We start from the raw sequence: 23,581 nt of genomic DNA, 5'->3' as shown, positions 1-23,581 counted from the left end.
CGTAATCTATGTAAACAACATGGCCAAAGGTGATAACTTAGCAAAGGGCGCCGCGGAATAAAGAGAAAATTGTACTGTGTATCAGTTGCTGATGTGTAAGGAGAACTTTTCATACTCTTTCTTCCAAATTCGAACAATCTCACCTATGAAGAATCCTAATATAGGAAATATTCTATGGAATATTCCTAATATAGGAAATATTCTAGTCTATGTAAACTACAACCCAATGTAATCTACGCGTAGATTACGTGTAGACAACGTATGTAGACGTAAACTTATAGTCTACGGTACATCACTGGGAGAGATTCATACTCTCTTGTACCCTCACGTTCTTCTTCAGTAGCATTGCCCCTTCCGACAATATTCAAATAAATGCACACATGGTGCGTAACTGTATCTCCTCGCCTTAACGCCCACCGAGAAGCCGGAAACGCGCCACCCGAAACCTCCTAGTGGAAAATTCCATGTGCCTTTCCGAGGGTAGTCCGCCCATGTACCGCGCCTCCACGCGCCGAACCACGCCGCCGCCGCGCGGAACACACTTTTCCATGCTCGGTTATAGCGGGGCCGAGCATGACGCTTGCCGGAGCTAAACGAAGAGACGCGGAATTACACGAGGGAGTATTTGGAGAAGCGGCCAACGGAAAATTTCCGTCCTAGAAACCTGCAGACTTCTGGCGCGGAAACTCCGTGCTTAGGTTCCGCGCGTTTCGCTCTGGTGGGCGTTACACCATTTCATTTCGATGGAAGCAGACAACAGAAGTTATGTTGCAGAGTTTCTCCGAGTCTCAGTGGGTAAAAAAAAAGGTAAAGTGCTCCCCTGTGCTTAGCACCACGCCATGAAGGCGTATAGGGGGTGTGGGGGTAACGCCCCACACTTTCTTGATCCGGTCGTGAGTGGGGGTGATGTGATCAGCATCACGCCCCTGACCGTCCTTTACCCCCCAGGGTTTCCCCCAGGTACCCATGTTATTCGACGCTGGGTGGGCGCCGGGGCCGCTTCCATCGTTAGAAAAGTTCCCGGATTTGAACCGGCCGGGGATCGAACCCGGGACCTTTAGCATGGTAGTTAGACGCGTTACCGACTGAGCCACCGCGGCCAACCGAGTCTCAGTGGGCAATAAGCTTAAAGCTTGTAACGAAGTTTCCGACTAGAAGTCTGCAGCTTATCTTGAGGGTTATCGTGATGTGCCGTATACTATAAGTTTACGTCTACATGCGTTGTCTACACGTAATCTACGCGTAGATTACATTGGGTTGTAATTTACATAGACTACGTAGACAATCTAAAGTATATGAAAATAGAGGTGGGCCTGCCGAAAAGCCTCGCACTCGGCATGCACGACAGGGGGTCATAAGTGACCCATGGAACCGCACGGATAATCCATGGATATTTCAAAATATTTTTAGAATGTTTAGAATACTTTACAACTCCATGGAATTACCGCACTCGGCAGCTGTCGCTTTGTCAGTTAGTTGGTATAAATATAGATAACATCTTAATAATAAACTATAATCTCAAGGTATTTTAATCCATTTGGATAAAGAAAGATACATTTCTTAAAAATATGGCTATGTCTCCTGGCTGCTCCATTGCTTCAGTGAGACTTAAAATTCTGTTGTCAATCGAGACATAATTCTTCCTCCTCTTCACCCCTTCTAAATTCAGCTCCATTCTTACAATATTTGCTTCTTTCTTCAAATACATAATCAAATCTTTCAATCGGGGGTGTGGTTTACCCACGACTGAGTTCAATCAGTGGTTCCAACCTTCAACCGCGTTATTTGTCCTGTGTCTCCTCTGGTGGCAGTTCCACATGTCAATTGAAACCTATGGATTTTCCAACCACTGGTCCACAAAGTAGTAGAAAAATTCAAAACTGCAGGCGTAACATTTGTGTCTTCTCTAGTGCTTCCCAAATCTACATGAACTGTGTAGAACTGAGCAAACGGTACACACAAATACACTACTTGACACCAAATCAACGAAGTACAAGAGTCAGTGTTCACAAAAACCTAATTTGATGCTAAATTTTCCTGTACACCCTACTAGACCGATATCTCGGGATAAACCCTCAATATTTTTTTTTGTGCGTTTGTTGTTTATGCAAGAGGGAATTTTAAGGTCTAAAAGGGATTTTTTTATAATTCAACAGGGAAATTTACCTCTCAGCCAGGAACATTACTGCGTGGGAGTTCCATGTCTCAGCACGTGCAATAAACATGTAGACAGGGAACATGATAATATTACACATAATTCAGAACGTGCGGACAAGAGTAGAAGCAACGGGACTTACCTGTTCTGGAGACTGGGTGATGAACGAGTGGCAGTACTGGAGGGTGAAGTGGCCTTTGGGTTCGCGGGCCAGGAAGCTGAACTGGGACTGATCCGGGTCACAGGTCGCGTACGAGATCCTCCGAAGGGCATGTGCCATATGAACGCTCTGGAAGGAAAGAAAAATTGGTTACTGAAGCCACAAAAATATAGGGTGTCCATACTTTTTTTCCCCCATTTTCTTAACATGTATTTAATTAGAAACTACGAAAATAGATATTTTTATTCCAGGCCGCTCAAGATGAAAACTGAAGCTGTACTTTAACAACAAGAGACTTATTAATGCATGTAAAAATTAAATCTTCAGGCTTCATCCTGGATGCGGAATGCCCACAATAATATTACAAAACTTTACGCATACAATAATGTATTTCTTAAGAAACAGAGTGAACAAATCTTAACCACAACTCAATATAGTAGTGGGTTTTACGGTACGGACGGCGCGAGAAAGTACGAACCTCTCTCCAGCAGCTTTGGCCATACTTAAAACTTGGTCAACATGCCCATTTGAGTTTTTTTGCTCAAGTGTAGAGCTCTTATAATTTAAGATTTTTGTAAAAATGCCCTCGGGAATTTTTCAGAAAGTACGAACCCCTCCTCAAGCAGATTTGCTATACTTACAAAAGTTGCATTAGCCAGATTTTTGTCAAAAATTGATATATTTTTGGCCACACCAGAAATTAAGCTTATAGTATGTTTTTCTGTCAAAATCCCAGGAATCTTGAATTGATATCTATTGGGTTCTGAGACCGAGTGGAGTGTGGTGCATCGCCTTGTAATCAAAAGGTTCGGGTTTGAGTCCTCATAAAATCTGATGGCAAAATGTTAATATTGTTGTTTTGTAAACAAGGGGCTTTGGGTTCGAGTCCTGAGAGATGTGGCATTCCATACGTGAGATTTTGCCCTGTTGATAGCTCCCAGATCTTAAATTTGGTAAAAAATTCTCTATTCTCTATTAAGAATCACCAGAGTTTTGTTATCTGGGAGCTCAACAATACGGGGCAAAACTGCATAATCAATACAATAGAATGGAGGTCACGTAAACATTGCATGTTCTTTCCAATCTTTTTGATCAGTTCCATGTTTTGGCCAACAATAAATTATTGCATGCCCGTGAGTTGTATGCCAATAGATATAATCTATACTGCGTCTTTTCAGAGAGTTATTTATTATTAAAAAGTAATTGCCTTCATTCTGTTTGCCTGAGTGATTATATCTATTGATATTGCCTCTATTGTGTCTTTTCCGAGGGGAAATTACATGTTATTTGTCATGAAACTCAAAGAGAAATTCTTATCTATACTATGCCCCCCTTTTCAGGGACCATCCATCATATTGAGGAAATTCCTGGATATTGTCATTGCAAACTGAATTGCATTTAGGCTTGGTCTTGTTGTATACAAGTCTGTAACTTACAGAATAATTATTGCAATATTTCTGTATTTCAGCTTTTGGCAGTATTTTAGGTAGGTATCTGCTACGAGCAGAGGTGGTATAAAATGGGTAGGTAATATATTTCTTGACGGTAAAGTATTGTTTTATATCCAAAGAGTTTTTGTGTTTGAATCGTGTCGCTAGTTCGAGTTGTTGTTTTAAGTCCATTTTATGCACAGTAAGGCTAATCGGGACTGGCCCTACAGTTTTAAAGTGGGAACCGAGCCACTTGTGCCTCCACCGGGTATCGAACCCGGGATTTCTTGATTATAAGGCAATGATGCTACCATTGCGCCATGGGGGAAGCCCTGAATCGTGCTTCTAGAATTGCTCTGTGACTCTCTCATTTCTCACATCATAAATATATGATTTTTCACCTATGAGAATGACACTGCATATGGTGTCTTCAGGTAATGCCTCGTGGAATTCACAGATAATTTTAATGTTTGTTCTGTCATTGACCACAACTTGTTTCCTTTTTGAAGTGTTAATTACAAACATGGGTCTCCGTTCCTTGAATTCATCTGGTGTGTAGTACAGGTCTGTATTCCCGGTAGTGACCCTTTTGAAAGCCGAAAAAGCTTCATATAATTTAAGAAAATCATCCTTGGAAATGTCTAAATTGTAATTTTCTCTAGGAAAGACTTCATTTCTGCCATTTTTAAGATATATGTTCTTGATGTTGCAGTTATCAAATCTACTTGAATTTTTTTCCTGATTATTGTGTCTCCCAGTCTGAAACAGTATCACCACAAAATCGGGCATGTCAAATTGAATACTGGAGAATGAATTTGTTGCATCAAATTCATAATAGGTACCAGTGGCAACCTTCTGTACGCATTGATATGTGTAAAATTGCAGAGGAACCTGTGGATTTTTTAGGATATCTGCTTTGTATTTAAGAGCGTAACTGGCTTCATACTCAACAACGGGGATTCTTAACTCCATAGTCTGAATAATGCACTTGCCCTCATCAGGTAAGGTATTGGGCAGAGCTTCTCCTGTAGGGTTTATCGCACTGTACCTCATCAAAGCATTATTATCATTTGCAGCTCTTCTAAATGTAATTCTTAACCCACCCTTCCACATGATATCTTTGTAATCTGAGAAGAATCCTGGCAACAGGCGCATGGGGAACAGCACTGTGTGGCTCTTGGTTAATATCTTATCACCAGCTTCAAATCCGCCTATTTTGTAGTATGAAGCCTCGGTTTTGGATAATTTTAATGTGGCCAAAGCCGTGGAGGTAATGCCGGGATAATCTATTCTGTTTATAACAACTCCATGCTTTCTGATCTCAATTTCAGAGAACAGATGCGGCACAAAATTATCCACCAATCTTATATTTGAATTTGCCGGGTAATCTGTTCCATCGAGCTTTACGACATCAAATTTGATGTATAGATCTGCTCTGTGAGGGTGTATAAATCCATCCCCAACATCAAGATCAACCTCAACCTCCGTGTTGGGTTGATTTAAATTTGCAAATGTCCTCCTGTTTGGGGGGAATGTTTGTAGCTCATAACTCTCAATATTTTCCATTGTATGTATTTTTATTTAAATGTTAATCTCTACGATTGCAGTTGTTGTGGCTCCAGCAAAATCAACTAATTCTTCTTTTTCATTAGTGACCATCAATTCAATATAATCTATTCTATTATGGCACACAGGAAAATATAATGTTGGGGATGGATTGTAGATGATGGGCTCCATGAATTCGGAATTAGGTTTGAATGTTGCAATGATGCCAGTTTGTTTGTGAGTACCTATGCCATTTGATTTGGTGATCATACCCTCAGCTACATTACAGTGAATATTCAGAGTCTCTATGGCCAAGAATTTAGGTATATTCATAGCAGTGTGTTTGATGGCCGGTTCAAGTTTTGTGTTGTTCTCAAAGCCCAACAGCTCTCCTATAGTACCCAGATGCACTGTCTCCGTAGCAGATACAATCTCTACTCTGTGAGTGACAGAATTTTGACTTAACACCACACCTCTGGGTAAGTGAGCATTTAGAGTGGACAGATTATACTGCCCTGGAGTGATGACGATTTTTTGATCCCCTACTGCAATTGTGTTGTTGTGGTGAGTAATATTAGGGATCAAGTACATGCCGTAAAATGCTCTGAGAGCTATTGTTTTGGGATACACTATGTCATCATGTAATTTGAGTTTCAATATTGAATTTTGGCTGGTGAGATGGAATACCCCCATGATGTTTCAGATACCACAAGGCCTTTTGAAAATCTTCAATTGATGGTTTATTTATTTGAGACATATGTCTGAGAACGGATAAACACAAATGTCCGCAATTAACATCTTTGAAGTTTTGAACACGGGCATTATTGTAATAAAGATTAGCTGATTTTAAATATTTTATTAAATTTTCAGGTGGAACACCTCCAAATGAATCAAACACAAATGCCTCATCTTTTAAATATTTAAGATAGCAAATCCAGTGAGTGCCCTGATTTTTGTACTCATCCAAATTAACAATGCCACACTCTTTGTTGAGTGGTTGTTCTGGTAAAGAATCAGACATGTACACACCCCTAAAATGTTTGATGCCCAGTGGCTTGATTAAAGCTTCAATATCTTGGTTTGTAAGCGGCTCTTGTTTTTTTTAAACTTATTCATGGCTCTCTTAACACCTTTGCCTTTTTTCTCCATGGCCAGGTTATGGCGCCTCTGCTCATCTAATTCTGCCCTATTTTTCTTGGCATCTATTACTGTTTTTGCTATGGCGGCTGATCCCCCAGCCAAGCTCCCAACAGCCCCGAGAGCAGCTAAGATGGCAGGGATAGTAAATATGAACCCCCCCACATGTGATTTTTTTCTTGATTGCTGTAATTTTTTTAATTGGGGGGTGCTAAGCAACAATTTCATACCATGCCCTTTTGCAATACAAGAATTTTTTTTCTTGCGCTGCTTTTTGGTCAAAAGACTGTCAATAGTTTTAAGAGATTTGAGACCTGCATAAGGTATTTGATACATAACACCCTTGGCCTTCATTGTAGGTTTATTATATACATCTTCACAACCCCCACCCCAGTTTTTGTTTGGTGCTCATAGCTATGGTGGTTCCCAATGCTGCTATTTTTTCACTCAAAGAAGCATCTTTGCTTACAAATCTACCAAATGCAGCCTCTTCTAATTTCTTGTCTGCAACATGTCTCTTGTCAAGATCAGAATGTGTGTTGTATGCTATGTCATGGTCTCTACAAGCAGCATCTAGGGGATTAACACCAGGATCCCCTCTGTTTAATCTATGGTCCAATTTTGTGCCGGGACCACAATATTGATAGCCTGGAATGTGTAGTTCAAATGGCAGTTTGTTTATGATGTCATTAACCAGCCCCCGACCCTCAGAAACATTCCAAAATTTAGGTGGTAGAGTATTAATAATTTTTATGAGATATCCAATCCCTTTAGGGTCATTCACTATAAAATTAGACAATTTGGTGCTTATCATGTCCATAATTCCAACCTTTTCATTGTAAAAATTGTGGTTGCCAGCATTTTCCTCCCCAGCTATCACCAATAACCTATCTACAAGTTTCCTGACATCATCAACCCACACAAATTCTTTAGGCAGGGTGTTGTATTGTTTGATTCCACTGCCAGTCTTGATCTGTGACCATATGGGCTTGATTAAATTATTGTATTTTGCCCCACTGCTAGACTTGACTCTTTTTTGTGTGGGATCATTGTTCTGGTATAGAGCATCTGATTTTATTAATATTTCTTTGTAGTGCTCATAGTCTTGATCTGTATAGCTGCCAGGCCTCTTCCTAGTCATCAGTTCCCACAACCCAGGTGTGCCGGGGTACTTAACAAAAGCACCTTTTTCTCCGAGACGAGATTCTGAATAAACAATGATATCATCCCCCATAAAAGTTACTCTGAAATTACCGATTCTATGAATAATACTGCCATCAAGCTCTGTGTCGGCATATAAGCCAAAAACCTCATCTTTATTGTCTTTAGGTGTGGTTAAATATTTTTGAGCAAGAAGACCCAATTCAATAGGATCCAGAGTAGCTTCAATTCTTCGAGGAGCAACAGGACTAGGTGTATGAATGCTGGAAAGTGGGGTGAATGGATAATCTAATATGTTCCTTGCAGCTACAGGTACAAGCTCTGTGATCAAATCTTGATTTTGCTCTGTAACAGTTTTGATATTCTTACCTAAATTATTAATAGCATCAATGACAGGCTGTTCTGTTTGTTTGTGTTTTTCATAGATTCCACGGTTCTCTGATTTCCATCCCTTAAATCTTTTTACAAGATAATCTCTTAACTTAAGATCATCAATGACTGGTCGTTTCATGGTTGTTTATTTATGTCTCAACGTCTAGAAAATCGTTGATTTTATTTCTGTATTTACCAGTGTTAGGTGTTCTTGTCATATCAATTGTGACAAACCCATAACTGTCCTGGTTCCAGCACCTGCTGCAAAACTTGGAAAAATCATTGTAGCTCAAGTCCCCACCTACATATTCATCATGTATGTGTTTGAGGTTGGTATGATCTTGATGAAACACACATATAAAATTGCTGTTGTCTCGGATCAGTTGCTTCGGTATTTTAGAAAAAGTCTGTGCCAGGTAGAAGCAATCAATGTTTTTGTGCCGGCCCTGTGTAAAGAAATTTCTAACCTTGTTTTGATTATCCAGTATAATGTCATCAAACACAACAACGGAATTATCGAGACATTCATGAAGTGGCTTAACATCTGGTTCAAAAGTGGCAATATCCAATCCATCATATAGCTTCATCAGCTGCTGATATTTTAATTGTTCCAAGCTCTTAGAGAAGACATACAAGTGCCTGTTTTTCCAGTCTAACCAGTTGGGTGCCAATAAAAAATTATCAACTATTAGTGTAGTTTTACCACAAGCTGATGGCCCAACAATAAGACACCTAATATTATCAGGCAGCAACTTGCCATTTCTCTTATTCTGCTGTTCAGGTTCTGGCAGCCTCTTTATAACATCCCAGGTGCTCATATTATCACTTTGTCTGCATCGATCCAGCTGTTTTCCGGATGACCCAGCCATTTGACAAATAACTTGTTGCCTTTTCTGCGGATTATTTTTTCTATGAGATATGTGTCAGGCTGTTTAGTTTTGCTGAGCTCTTGTTCATAGAATCGGCCTTTGAGAATTTCTCCTCGGTGATCTTTTATTATATATGTGTTAAGGGTCCCGGGTTTAACTTGAACCACTGTAAATAATTCAGTGCTCCAGTTTCTTGTAAAGCCTCTCTTGAATAAATGCTTATATTTGCTGATTCTTACTTGATCACCCACCCTGTATTTGGCCCTTCTTGTTGTTGGCTGGTATCTAGGATAATAAACAGTCCTGATCAATTTTTGCTCATCAGATGAAGTTACTTCAGAGGGTTTCATGTTGATTGTGGAATGGACAGAATTGTTATATTTATGTAGAAGTTCTGGAAGAATATTAATCCATTTATAATTACCTTGGAGGGTAAATTGTTTATACATAAGATTTTTTAAGGTTCTGTTGAATCTCTCTACAATCGAGGCTTTGAGATCACTGTAACTCGAGTAATGTTTTATTGCCTGGCTTTTAATAAATTGTTGAAACACAGAATTATAAAATTCTTTGCCATTATCTGTTTGCAAATAGCGCGGTGATCTTCCTGAATGATTGATGATTGTCCTGAGGGCTTCTGTAACACATTTTCCAGTCTTGGATTTGAGTGGCACAGCCCAGGCAAATTTTGAAAATGTGTCTATCACAGTGAGTAGATACTTGTAGCCCTTGTTGATTTTGTCCAAGTTTTTCAACTGTCCACTTGCCAACTCAATCAAGTCGCTCTGCCATAAATCATCAATGCCCTTTGTGACTACTGGGAGTCTCTTAAAATTATGTCTGGCTTGTCTGTGTAATTCATCAACAATAATTTGTCTAGACATAGTATGTAAACAAGAATATTGCAACTATGGGGTGTTCAGCAGCTGATACTACAGGATTTTCTAAATATAATTTGTCCCCAATATGTATTTTAAATTCCAGAGAGCCATCATCTTCAGTATAGGCTGTTTCTAATGTATTGGGATCTGTAAAATCCTCTAACTCTACACTGGTGATTTTTACTTTGTTATCAGCATTTGTTATTGATAAGGTAGGGTAGTGGTGTGCCTGTGGCTGATGCCAATATTTGATCTTGATTGGTCTCAATGTGCCCCCAACAAAAAACTGGTAATAAAATTGTGCAGGGGACAGCATATATATTTTGCCACCTGGTGTAAATGGTGAATCATATTCTTTGTTGGGGATGCTGTACAATTCAAGAATTACTGTATGTTTTGGATTCTCGATTATGCCCGTTATTTCCTTTTCTGCTGTGAGCAATCTGCTTGTTACAGATTCAAGATGCTCATTGATGGTCCTAACAACATCATCGTGGCCTGGCTTGATCTTTACGTCCACAACAAGTTTCTTGTATTGTTGCACAATCTCTTGAAGCTGGGTGGCAAAAACAGACAGAGCATTTGCTTGATTGGATTCCATGGTCCCTAGCTGTTGCTTGATATTAGCTACAATTTGTTGCAAATTTTCAACAACTGCCAATTTTGAATTTTGAGCAGTAAGATCATGGACCTGTCTTCTGATATCCTCAAACAGGGCATGCAGTTCATTAATATGTTGATTGGTTGGTAGAGTGGCCACTGTCTGAGTGAGTTGTTTGATCTCTGCTTGGATATTCTTGATATCTTCTGATTTCAATATCCTATTCACTGCCCTCTTAATATTTTTAAGTTCCTGTGATGTGGGCAAATTTGATACTGTATTTTGCAAAGATTCAAGTGCCAATTTCACATTGTTTAATTCAGATGCATCAGCCACATTTTGCATAGCATTTTGGAGCAGGGCTATATCTGCCTGAGAGGATGTTGATTGTTGTAAAATTTCAAGCTTTGTTTGGATATCATCGATCAAGTGATGAAAATGAGATAGCTCAGATTCAGTGTTGAGGTTTTCAAGCTTTGTGATTTGGTGCTGGACACTAACAAGTGTGTCTACAATCCCAGGCAATCTGGATTCTAGTACATTTGCCAAATCACTTTGCACTGCTGCTATGGTACCTTCAAGATGGGTTATGGAACTTTGAATTTTTCCAAAATCTTCATATGTTTCAAGTTGCAGCTTGATGTTGGCAACACTCCGAGTTATTGCATTCAAAGCATCAGAAGATGGCAAGTTGTTCATAAAATTTTCAAGTGTCTCAATTTTTTCTTTAACCTCGGCTATGGCATTGTTCAGAGGATCCAGATTAGGTATCTGGAGTGACTGAATCTGTTCTTTTAGAGTGGAAATCACTAGATCAAAATCTTCTTGTGACTTTATGCTTTTGACAATTGTTTGGAGCTGTACCTGGACATTATTTATCTGCTCTTCCAATTGCTGTTTCAATTGCTCGGAGTTGTTAGCCTGGGTCTTAAATTTGGCTTGAAGAGCTGCTACAGCTTCTTCTAAACTTTGAAAATTATCTAATGTGGCCAGATCAGTATATTTCTGAAGCAATAACTTGAGTTCGGAATCAATTTTAAGAAGAGGGTCCATGCATTGTGATTGTAAATTTGTAATTTCTAGTTGAAGACTGGCATTGAGTGTGGTTTGTAAAGCTTGTAAATCACTTCTTAATTTCTTGACTCTGACATCAAGCATCAGAATCTCATCACTGTGATCTTCATGTCTTGTATGGCCAAATATATCATTAGGCATTTTCTTTTAATGGTTATTTATTATAGAGTATCTGATTCTTAATTCTATAAAAAAGGGTATAAGCTTGTCATAGGATCCAGGGACCTCAATATATAAGCAGTCACCAGCAGAAACAGTATATACAGTGCCAGAAATCATGTTTGAGTGCTTAATTCTATAAATATTTCTCCCTACTGAAATCTTGACATCACCCTCAGGGGTTGTAATAAATTGTAATTGACCACCTACAGGTAATTGGTAATGATTTAAATTATTGTTAAATATGTACAATGTTTTGCCTGTTTCTTCATCATTATCTGTAAGTATGCTGTTCAGATGAATAATTAACAAGCCACTCAGTTTAGACATTACAGATTGTAAATCAGGAGAGGGTTGTGGTGTCGGCAGGTCCATAATAGCCTGTTTTTTGAACCCAAATAAGTTCATAGGCATGTTTATTTATTTCAAATCATGCTCTGTAATTGGGCATTGTTTCCCACTTTTCAAATCACAATGCCCCCAAGGTAAAGTATGTGTGCCACATGACAAAATGCATCTCTTATCATCATGTGGGTCCAGAGCCACTTTTGTTACAATATTTGAAGTCAATAAGTGATTCTCACTCTGAATTCTATTTTCTGATGTTCTAATTGAATTCTGTGATTTGATGCAATTTTTATAATCTTCAAATACAAGCTCTTTTTCCACAGTAACTCTGCCAATGCCCTTGGCCTTTTTGGCAACAGCGCCACTACATGTTTCAAAACTGTACATCTTGGCTCTTAACCCAGCAAATGCCACAATAACATCACCAAGTGTCTCATCTTTTAACTTGCCAGGCACCTTTTTGTTGTGGTGTTGTTGAATCTTTGTATGTTCACTGGTATCAAAGTATTGAAGCAATTCAGGCTGTGACATATCTTGATAAACATCTTCTGTTTGAATTTCAAGAATAAAACTATCCGTGTCCATGTACAATAATTTTACACGATCACCATAAAAAGGTTTCAGCACATCATAATACAATATTAACATATGTAATTTGGACAATTCCAATATCACAGCCCCTACATAAATAGGTTTATCAAACTTGATCTTTGTTTTCATCATGTTGAAAAGTGCCATGTGCTCATCATAAATTCTTCTGTAATTGAAGTTGGGCTTTGCAACCAATTTTTTGCTCCGGCTGGGGTCAGTAATTATTTTAACATCGGTATGTTTTCTGACATTTTCAATAGTTTTGCCATACACAGAATTCACCATCAATTTAAACAAGCTCTTATCAAATTGGCTCTTTGCAGATGTTCGAAGCTCCGTGTTTGTATCAATGTATGGTTTCAACCATTCTGAGTGCCTGAACCTCAAAACTTTGCCAACTTTGGTCACTTGGACACCATGTTTCATCAGGAATTGGAGGTTTTTATAATATATGACATAACCCTGTTTTGGCTCCAGTGTCATCATGAGCTTCTTCTGTTTAGAACCAGGTGAGCACTGAACCTCGGGAATTGGGGGCAGATCAGAAAATTTATTGTGCAAATGATCTGGAAATATCTGATCAACCTCTAAGAAGAGGCCATATTCACTGTCATCAAAATTCTGAAGATCTTCAATATTGAAATCTTCAACCCACTCAAGCTCTGCATATGGCAGTTTTTGCATCATGGCATGACCATAGAGGTTGTTTGCATCTACATACAGTATATAATTTGATGGCCGTGCTGGATCATAATCAGGCATATGCTTGTTATTTGCTCTGGCATATCTCTGGGAACATTGCACCATCCCCCCTCTTATACATTGCTCCATAAACAGATACATATCTTGATCGTGGATCAGATCCAATGGCTTTTTGGTATTGAAAAACGTTGCGGCCCATGCTAGGCCCGGGGCACTGTAAAAATACACTGGGTCCAGTCCATAATTTTGCATAGAAGATTTTCTGAATGCCTGCAATATATCAGCTAAGAGGGTCGTATCAAGTTTTAAATATGCCATGTGATAATCACCAAATGTCTTGCATTTTAAATTGTTCCACATCAACTTGGCATGGTGATAATCTTCATCAGTAATTCCAGATCCTCTGATTTTGCTATAAAATGCTTCTTGTGGTGGCAGGGAACACTCATCAAATTTAGAAAAATCTGTGACATAATCATATGGATATACACCTTTCCGCCTAATTAATTTCAGGTCCTGATTTGGAAACAATGCACGTGTGATTTTCAAGTCATCATCAGATAATTGAGAGGCCAGTGTGGCCAGGCTAGCAGGTAAAAATCTGTAAGAATCAAGAAATCTTATGTGAATAGGAACACCATCAACTTTAATTATCTTGCTAATAGATATATATTTTTCATCATTTTCAGCTAAAATGTTTAAATTCTGCTTGTCAAACCCCTCGTACCTGATCAGATGATGGAAATCATAATTGGATGCTCCATGGCAAAATATGGGGACAAATCTTGGTCTCTTGATCTGAATATTACAGCTATTACACAGGGCCATTAAGAATTTACCATCTGTATGAGAATGGTGATGAACCTTGATATTTGTATCTGAAAATTCACAATCACATACCGGGCATTTTTCTGCATTGTTGAAATCCTCAATCTGTTCCTCTGTTAAAGGCAACATAGGCTTTGATTTTAATAAGGTGTTAGATGCTATGTCACGGCACTCATTTTCTATTCTATGTGCAAATTCTTTGATGGCATTTGGTCCCTTGTATGAATATTCTTTAATAACAACACCATCCCGTATAACCACACAACAAAAGCTGGAAGGTTCATGTTGCTGGTATGGTGTAATTGAGGATTCTTCTGGATCTGGGCTACAGAATGCAAGAGGTTTGAGGTTCGATTCAAAATCACAGACAATATATACTGGGTGTTCCAACAGGGCTTCAAACTTTTTGAATTTGCAATTTTCACTTGGATTGGGCATCACCATATGAACAGGTTTATGGTTCCCACAGTATTTCAGATGCTCAATTAACTTGTTTTTAGCAATTTCTGCATTCTCTTCCCGAACCCCCTTCACCATTTTTTGACCATCAAATACAGTCAAACATCTTCTGCACAACTTGAATATTGTATGAGTTTTGTCTAGTTGTGTTCTCACTAAAGCTTCAAGATTATGTATCAGAGTATAATGGTATGTATCATCTCCTTCAATTAAGAGCAGATCAATTGGAATAGCAGATTCATCATCAATTGTACTAATTCTGAGAGGTGCTATCGGACAATTACCAGTGGAACAAATAAATACATTAATAGATAATTGTTTGCCATTGATATGCCTGGCCTTTTTTTCAAATTTATCAATATTCTGAACAGACATTGGATATTCCAAACCCTCCATTACATCGTCAAAATCATGTTCATGCTGTTTGTAATAAGTTATTCTCTGAGGATCCCTTGAAACTGGATACAAAGCAGCTAATATACACCACAAAAAGCATTTCTGGTCGGCGTTTTTTATATTGACCACGGCTCTTTTGTTTTTGATATTAGCAGGCAAAGGCACATAAGTGGAACCTTGTAATGGGCTGAATTCAGAAATATTAACATATAACTTGTGTGATGAACCGCATAGGCTCCATCCGGACTCTTTTGCCGCAAATTCAGAGTGTTTGATGTTCAGTTGATTTATCAAGCTGCTTATTATTGTGTCTGAATTTGCATTTGAATATACAGGTACAGTTTCTGTTATGTGGGGCTGTGTAAATTTTGTGCCGTTTGGTTTCTTATATTGTACAAACAATTTGAGGGATAGCTTATAAGAGCCATTTTGTGCATTAAGAATTGCCTGCAGATCAGAATTTATACTGTTCAAGAAATTCTCAATGCCACATCTTGGCTCTGATACAAACCGGTGATCCTTTAATTGGCCGTTAAAACTGCTACGGATAGGTGCATGGCGTAGCTGTTTTGCTGCTCTGGCATTAACAGGTGCTTCGTGCTTTCTTTTCAGACCAGATGTAGATGGTTGAGAGGGCAATGCAGAGCAAGTATCTTTATGTTTATATGTGAAATATTCCATGTTGTATTTTCTATTGCATTTGGGGCAAATTTTTGTGGGAGTTTTGTATTTGTCTGGATTACAAATTTTTTGATGCTTGGCCCAATTAGAGCTGGATATATTTTTATTGCACTGATTACAATATTTTTGATTCGGCATTTTTGCTGTTGTTTATTATATACAATTTCCTGGGTTTCAATTCAAAACTTTATACTGAATAAAAAATATCAGTTGGGTTCAGCACTGTGATTTGTATGTGTATATGTATATATGTGTATATACACTTAATATTTTTGGCTTTGGTATTTATATAAAATTTCCTGGGATTCAAATCTAATCTCTATGGATTAATATTATTAATATTAATCTTATGACAGGTTGTAAAGCCAATAGCTTACAAGTGGAAAATCATTCACACTGACCCGGCACAAATGCCTGCACGAACATGCATGTATAGAATAGCAATGACCTTGTTATGTATAACCGGCTAAGACAAATATAAGCTTGACTCTAAATATGAGTAGATTACAACAAATATCAGATTTTATATTGCTCAATATGAATTTAAACCTGTAAGTATGAGAAGCACTGTATCAACACGTCTGTTCCCCTCAGTCAGTCCCACAATACTGGCTGATGCAATATTCAGGAATTTCTGTAAATACTGAGGAAAAAAATCAATACTACCGTCTCGGGAATTGCGCACATTGCCACAGAGGAGAAACATGCAAACACGGACCAATTCTAGAGGTAGGCTCTGCATATTGCATTGTTTTAATATTAAATAAGCAAATCCAATTAAACTTAAACCTGAAGTAAATATGTATAGGTGGGTATGGATACAAGTTTATAGACAAACTGATACAATTTTGTAAATCTGCTTGAGGGGGGTTTGATATTTTCTGAATTATAAAATTCTTGGGTTAGGCAGGTGCTACACTTAAACAAATAAACATGTTGACCAAGTTTTAAGTATAGCAAATCTGCTTGAGGAGGGGTTCGTACTTTCTGAAAAATTCCCGAGGGCATTTTTACAAAAATCTTAAATTATAAGAGCTCTACACTTGAGCAAAAAAACTCAAATGGGCATGTTGACCAAGTTTTAAGTATGGCCAAAGCTGCTGGAGAGAGGTTCGTACTTTCTCGCGCCGTCCGTACCGTAAAACCCACTACTCAATATAATTGTAGATTTTCAAATATTAAATTTTATCAAATCTCAGTACAGGTCAGGAGCGTATATTCTAGGTTAGCTAGGCTATCTGAGAAGCATGAAGTCTAGAGAATAAAATTCAGGAGAAAAATCGATGAGAAATTGTAAATATAATTATTCATATCAGTGAGATGATAATGCTGATTCTGGAGTTGGCAACCTGATTTCTTATGAGTTGGCAACCTGATTTCCTATGAGTTGGCAACCTGATTTTCCATGAGTTGGCAACCTGATTTCTTATGAGTTGGCAACCTGATTTCCTATGGGTTGGCAACCTGATTTTCTATGGGTTGGCAACCTGATTTTCTATGAGTTGGCAACCTGATTTCTTATGAGTTGGCAACCTGATTTCTTAGGAGTTGGTAAATTTATTTCTATTCATAGTCTAGGACCACGTGACATAGCGAGATAGCTCAGATCGTGGACTCGGTATACGCCGCTGGTACAGGTGTATAAGTAAATTCACTGTACTGAAAAAAAAATAGCAAAAATTCTTGAACGCAAGCATACTTTCTTGACTTATCTGTTGATTTCTTGACTTTTTCTTGACTTTCTTGACAGTCTTGACTGATAGACGCCCTCCATCCGACAACAGATCCAAATAATTTTACTGTATAACGTTTCTCGGAAACAACAGACATGGCATTAGGTGACCATACACATAGGCTATTCGGAAATCAACTTCCGTATCGCTGGTACATTTGTTGCCTCCTGGAAGTTGATTTCCGAATAGCCATTGTACATACATTGACTCAAAGACGCCAAGGGCCAATGGTTCGAATCTAGGCTTGGGTATTTATGTTCCTGGTGAGTGTCCCTTCATCATATCTTTGCGATTTGACAATATGGGCACATGTGCGAAGTAAATTAAATCAATAAGACGATAATTTTTAAGATTTACATATTTTAACGTAGGCACAGACTCCAATTTGACCATCATAATTTTTTTCGGGTACGGATGTAAAACGATAGACATCTATTTAAATCTTCGAAGAGGTTTATTTCGCTGTGTTGCATTACAATAGTAATTGTTAGAAGACTAATTTTTGACTGATCGATTCTGTTTAATTTACTTTACTTTCCTGCCACTTCTGACTAATCGTGAAGATGAGGATGATATGATGAAGGGACACTCATTGAGAACATCCACGACCAGGTTGGGATTTGAACTCGGAACCCCTGGCATCGAAACACGTTGTGCTAACCACTCCGTTCCGGAAGTCGGCATCGGAACAATACTAAAGAAAGTATTGATTGATTGATGAGTTGGTGCTTTAAGTCCACTTTATGCACAAAAATACTAACCGGGACTGGAGTTACAGTTTAAGGTGGGATCCGAACCACAAAGTGCCTCCACCGGGTATGGAACCTGGGACCCCTTGATTACAAGGCGACGACACTAAAACTACGCCATCGACGATACCTAAAAAAGGAATTAAATACCCAAGCTCCTCACCTAGCTAAATAAAATTACTTAAGCTTAGACGACATTCATTGTCATTAAATATTCCGGGTTCCAATCCAGGTTAATGCATGAACGTTTCGTTGTGATTGGGCAGCCGAGCACGTTGGGTGTTCCGTGTTCGAGTCCCGCCCTTGGTATGGCGTTCCTTTGTCGCAATTAGGCTAAAGTGGCAGAAAAATCGACGGTGAATAAGAAAAATAGAAAGTTTGTCGTGATGACGCAGTGGAAACGCTTTCGCCTTGCATTTATGTAGGTACCGATTAATTGAACCAACCCTCGTATATTTACAAAAAAAAACTTTTCTAGAAGTAGACGGGAGCTAAATTTTAGGTTCGTTTTAGATACAAGAGAACATCTTAACTTTGGCTAGCTTCCAGAAGTAACTGCAGACGGCGTAAGTTAACTTGCAACTCGAGTTAACTGAATGCTCTTAATAATTGCGTTACGTTACACTGAATTCGAAACTCCTGGCAAGAGGAAGTAACTTGAATAACTGCAAAAGATAAACACTTCGAAACTCAAAGAGGATCCTAGCAGCGTCTTCCTCCACACTCCCAAGTCCCGACTATATATGCTTTTTCGAAACCAGTGTCGCCAACTCTCGAGGAAAGTTACTAACTCTGGTGGATTTATAATTAGAAGATTTCGTGAAATTCCTGCTCGACAAACTGAGTTAATATTAAGAAAAACAGACCAAGTACTTTTATGATGTGCTATAATTTGTGTACTCGAATTTGTTTCTCGTCCACTTTAAAAAAAATATACAACAGAGTTGCCAACCAAACGTTGTAACAAAGACACTCTTTTTGGTGTCAATGCGAAATTAGTCTTACTGAGCACCATATTCGATGTTTTGTTATACTATTTACTGGCAAACCACATCAAGTATAACACCTTTAACACTCGATTAGGTGTCATGTTACACCAGCACCATCTTTGGTGTCATGTCATGTAACACCTCTGGCTGGCAAACGGTACCAAGTATGGAGGCTTTTAACACTGTATTAGGCATTGTTGGTTGAATTATTGTTTTAGGTTCACTTTATGCACAGATAGGCTAATAGGGACTGGACCTACAGTTTAAAGTTGGTGCTTCCCCGGCGTATGACAAGTGCTCTTATCCGCCAGTGCGCGTAAGGTTTGCTGTCTCTATGCAAGAAATGAAAGCACAAAATTAACCAAAATATCTAGTAAATACAACTTCTGTTTCTTTTTCTGGTTTCCAGAAAACCAATAATTTGAAAACCGTTTTTGGAAACTGTCTTCCTTCAATTTTCTGATTTGTAATCAAAGGCTTTCGTATATGTGAGTGTTATTTTCGTTTTAATTGAAATAACATTAGGTCTATAGCAATCATATTTTCACATTTTGATGACACATCAAGAGATATGAATTACCGAGATTGGATCCTACGTCATCATAATTTGCAGGAAGCTTTGAGCGATTTCTTTACATAAAAATTCAATATGCTGACCAAGGCAGTAATTTAATTTTTATTATAGATCATAAACTAAACGTAACGTTTCAACCTTATAGCAAGGTCTTCTTCAGACTCTGTACCAAGTACAAATATAACAAGATACAAGAACAGGACGATTTATATACACAAACATTACTCCCCTCCACACTATAAGAAAGTTGTTCTGGAACATTCTAGCAGGTGGCTCTCCCTTGTCAACTGTACTTTCACCTAAAAGGCTAAACATAATAACTTCCATATAGAATGTGGTTGGACTCTTTATCTCACGCTCTTTTTCCTTCATTGTTCTTCCTTCTTCTCTATTGTCCTTTCTACTCTTTCTAACACCTTCTTCCATTCTTTGTTTATCTTCAATCCCCCATTCCAGTTCATTGTCTCTTCTTCACCTTTCTTCTCTATTTCCTTGGCCTCCTTCCATTTTCTCACTAGCATTCTCTTCTCCCTTCCTATCTGCTTAGCCTCATCCCACTCTACGTCATGTCCTGTTTCTCTTGTGTGTTTAAATATCGCATTTCTCTCTCTCTTAAGTCGTATAACTTAATAGAACATGTAAAGAATTATAACACCATTATCTGTTACAGTATTAAGCATTACAATGCGTCCTGTTCTTTTTCACAAAGTATTGTTATACTAAGTTCAAAGCCCGCCATCTTGAAACGCGTTGATCAATTTTACTCAAAAGTAAAATAAGACCAATTCTAATTTCAGCTCAAAACCGAAATTTACGGTTGTTATCGAGTCTACAAAACTAGCGACGTCATCCTAAGCTTGTCCCTAACCACGTATTACCAATAATTGTACTTAGAGCATAACCTAGCATAATAGCCAATGATTAATTTCCTGAATTTCTGAAAATGTATTCCCGACAGCGAATTGAAAATAAGCAACATTTAATGTTTTTCGCAGACTTCCTGGCGTAGTGGTTACATAGCGCGCGCTACGACGTCAGGGGGTCACGGGTTCGAATCCCGGCCAGGGCATGGAAGTTGTTTGTGAGTGTCCCTTCATCAATTTCATCATAGCATTGCTCATCATCATCGTCGCGATTAGCCAAAAGTGGCCGAAAAGCGACGCTAAATAACAAAGTCAAATCAAATTAAAAGCTGTAAAAGTACAGTAATTATCGTGATCACATACACCCCCGCCACTCCTAAACCATGGATATTTCAAAGCTTTTATTTCCGACGTGTCACTTGTATCTATCTACCCATTTACAATGCTTGATATTTGTGTGTTCAAAATTCACCTTCTGGTTCTGCGAATATGAATAATTAAATCAAAATAAATTCCTCTGGTAAAGTGTCAACAGGAAGATTGAATTACTGGCTCCTTACTACGTTACTACATAAGTTAAAAAATTGTTTTCGGCAGATTTAGTTTGACTATTAACGCTTTAACTTTTCGTTGTTCTGAAAGAGGACACGTATCGTAAGGTATTTAGATGTAAAAGGTTACTGGTGACATCTATGAGCGGATTAATTCATGGTTGCTAAAGGTGCAGGAATTTTAAATAAATTCAATTCCGGTCCAGGAGAGATAGGCTAATCAGCAAGTGTAAATGGGTTCCGGACCGTAAATATTTTTTTTTATCTGTAAAGTATTTCAGTTCGGTCGAGGAACCTTCACTCCCCGATGAATTTAAATACGGTCCGGATCAGTTTCAATACGGTCCAGAAAAAAATGTTTACGGTTCAATTTCAATGCGTTCCAGTAACCTTTCTTACGGATCAATTTAAATCCGGTCCAAGTTAATATAAAAAACAATACGCAACTTGGACTGAATTGAAATTGTGCTAGAAAAGAATGTTCCGGTCCTGTTACGGAACCCAATAGAACCCATCGGAATTTATGAATTCCTGGATCTTTAACAAACCAAGTTTTAGAGATATCTTTGTGTTGAGAGTTGGCAACACTGCCGGGGAGCCTCCCAACGCTGGTCACGAAATTTATTGCAAAATCCCGACGCAACTTGCCCCGCTCTTTGATGCTTTGGGTATATACAGAAGGAGAGAAGGAGGCCCCGTACGATGGGCTAATTACCAACAAGGTAATTAGATAGCGTTCTGAGGGGAGGGGGGAGGGAGACGAAACTTCGCCAATGCAAACAAGATCACCTCGTGTTGCAACCGGCACACGTCAAGGACCTTCCCTTGGAAGTATCCCAGTGGCGAATTGACTGATGTTCCCCTTTGGTTGTCTTTCCTTCTCTCGGTTGAGAAATATGAAACTCTCCCCCGTTCTTCGGTGTTGCCTAGGTGACATTCCTTGCCCTTTAAGCCCGCCCGCGCCCTTTTTTCCCTTTCGGATGAATCCTTCAATGATTTCCATATCTCCAGTTTTCGCTCTTTGTTCCAGGAAGAAAACAATCTTCGCACGATTGTGGCATCAGGGGCGCCAACCTTTGAAGAAAATCATCGAGTAGTAGTGGAACCACAAGCATAAAAACTGCGCAGACCCGCGACTCCTGTGCACCGTATTCCCGCGAGGAGGGGAGGGGGAGAGTGGACCATGCGTCCTTATGGCCCGAGCTGAACGGAGGAAGGGAAAGTTGCGCGGGGACATTTCGTCCCAAGGTTTGTTGTTGCAAATTCACAAAAAAATCATAAATTTTCTTCTTCACCTATTAATGCACACCAACAATACATCCTTACTAATTTTTTCAAGAAAAAAAATATGTTTTTTAAACAATCCACGACGATAACAAATTTAATAGTAAAACAGTAGAGTCTCGTTTATCCGACCTTCGCTTATGCAACATTCCGTATTATACCACCGAACTGCAAGTTGCGAGCGTGAGCATTGTCTATTTTTAGTTTCTCCCGACTCTGAATTTTTATTTTGTAGTCTTGTAAAACATGATTACTGTATTAGGTTCGTCATGTGTACAATTATGACATTAGTTTGACGTTTAATAGGCTTTTTCTTAACATCTCGTTATTATCCGACATTTTTGCTTATTCGACATTCTGCCGGCCGTTTATGTCAGTAGTGGCAGTGGGTTCGTACCACACCCGAAAATGAGGCTCGGTGAGGCTCGCCTTAATGGATTTGTCTCGTAAGGCATGAGCCTCATTTTCTGTCAGTGTTGCCAACTCCTCACTCGAAAAAATCACCAAGGTTTTTTTGGGGGTAAACATAGCCTCAAGCAAGGAGCTGGCAATCTTGCTTGAGGCTTGCTTTAATAGATTTTTCTCGTAAGGCATAAGTTTTATTTTCTTGCAGTGTTGCTAATATTTTACTTGAAAAAAATTACCAAGGTTTTTTTTGGTCTAACGTAACCTAAAGCAAGGAGCTGGCAACTTTGCTTGAGGCTTGTGTTACAGGGGCATAAAGCATGGTTGACAACCTGGTGGTTTTGCCATAGCTTTTTACAAAAAAGAGAGAGAGGAGAGAGAGAGAGAGAGAGGGAAGAGTTAAACAACTGACAGTTTACCTACAACTTTTTTTGGTCTAACCTAGCCTAAAGCAAGGAGCTGGCAATTTTGCTTGAGGGTTGGTTTACAGCGCATAAAGCAATTTTTGCCAACCTACATATACTAAACAAGGAGAGTTGGTACTGCCGTAAAAGAGAGAGAGGTGGGTGGATGGCAACACAAGCGCGCGCGCGTGCGCGCGTGCGTGTGTGCGTGTGTGTGTATAATATGTAGCATTATTAACTAGTGTGTGTTGGCAATTTACTTCCAACTAAAAAAATAGAGATGTTAACGTTGCTGTAAGATGAAGAGAGAGAGAGAGAGAGAGAGAGAGAGAGATTTATGGCCGGCAACAGTAATAAGCGAATGCGCCATATCGTAATTTTCCAACTCCGTATATCGTGATTTTTGTAAACCTCTCTCGGGGGGAACGATGTGCCACGCACGCGCGCGCGCGTGCGCACACACACACTTATATTATAACA

The 23,581-nt window shown here is 38.8% G+C and overlaps 1 protein-coding gene across 3 annotated transcripts in view; it reads right to left on the bottom strand.

The window, feature by feature from the left end:
* Nucleotides 1-23,581, bottom strand: part of LOC145996048 (EGFR adapter protein-like) — a 1,377,132-nt gene that overhangs the window by 285,309 nt on the left and 1,068,242 nt on the right. For all 3 annotated transcript variants that reach the window (XM_083132260.1, XM_083132261.1, XM_083132263.1), the window contains one exon: nt 2,298-2,444. In XM_083132260.1, the coding sequence (XP_082988386.1) occupies nt 2,298-2,444 (147 nt within the window). The remainder of the gene's footprint in view (nt 1-2,297; nt 2,445-23,581) is intronic.

This window comes from Lepisma saccharinum, chromosome 12 (assembly GCF_977018435.1).
Source record: "Lepisma saccharinum chromosome 12, izLepSacc3.1, whole genome shotgun sequence".
Taxonomy (NCBI): Eukaryota; Metazoa; Arthropoda; class Insecta; order Zygentoma; family Lepismatidae; genus Lepisma; species Lepisma saccharinum.
The sequence above is the reverse complement of the archived record's forward strand: the minus strand, read 5'-3'. Positions and strand labels throughout refer to the sequence as shown.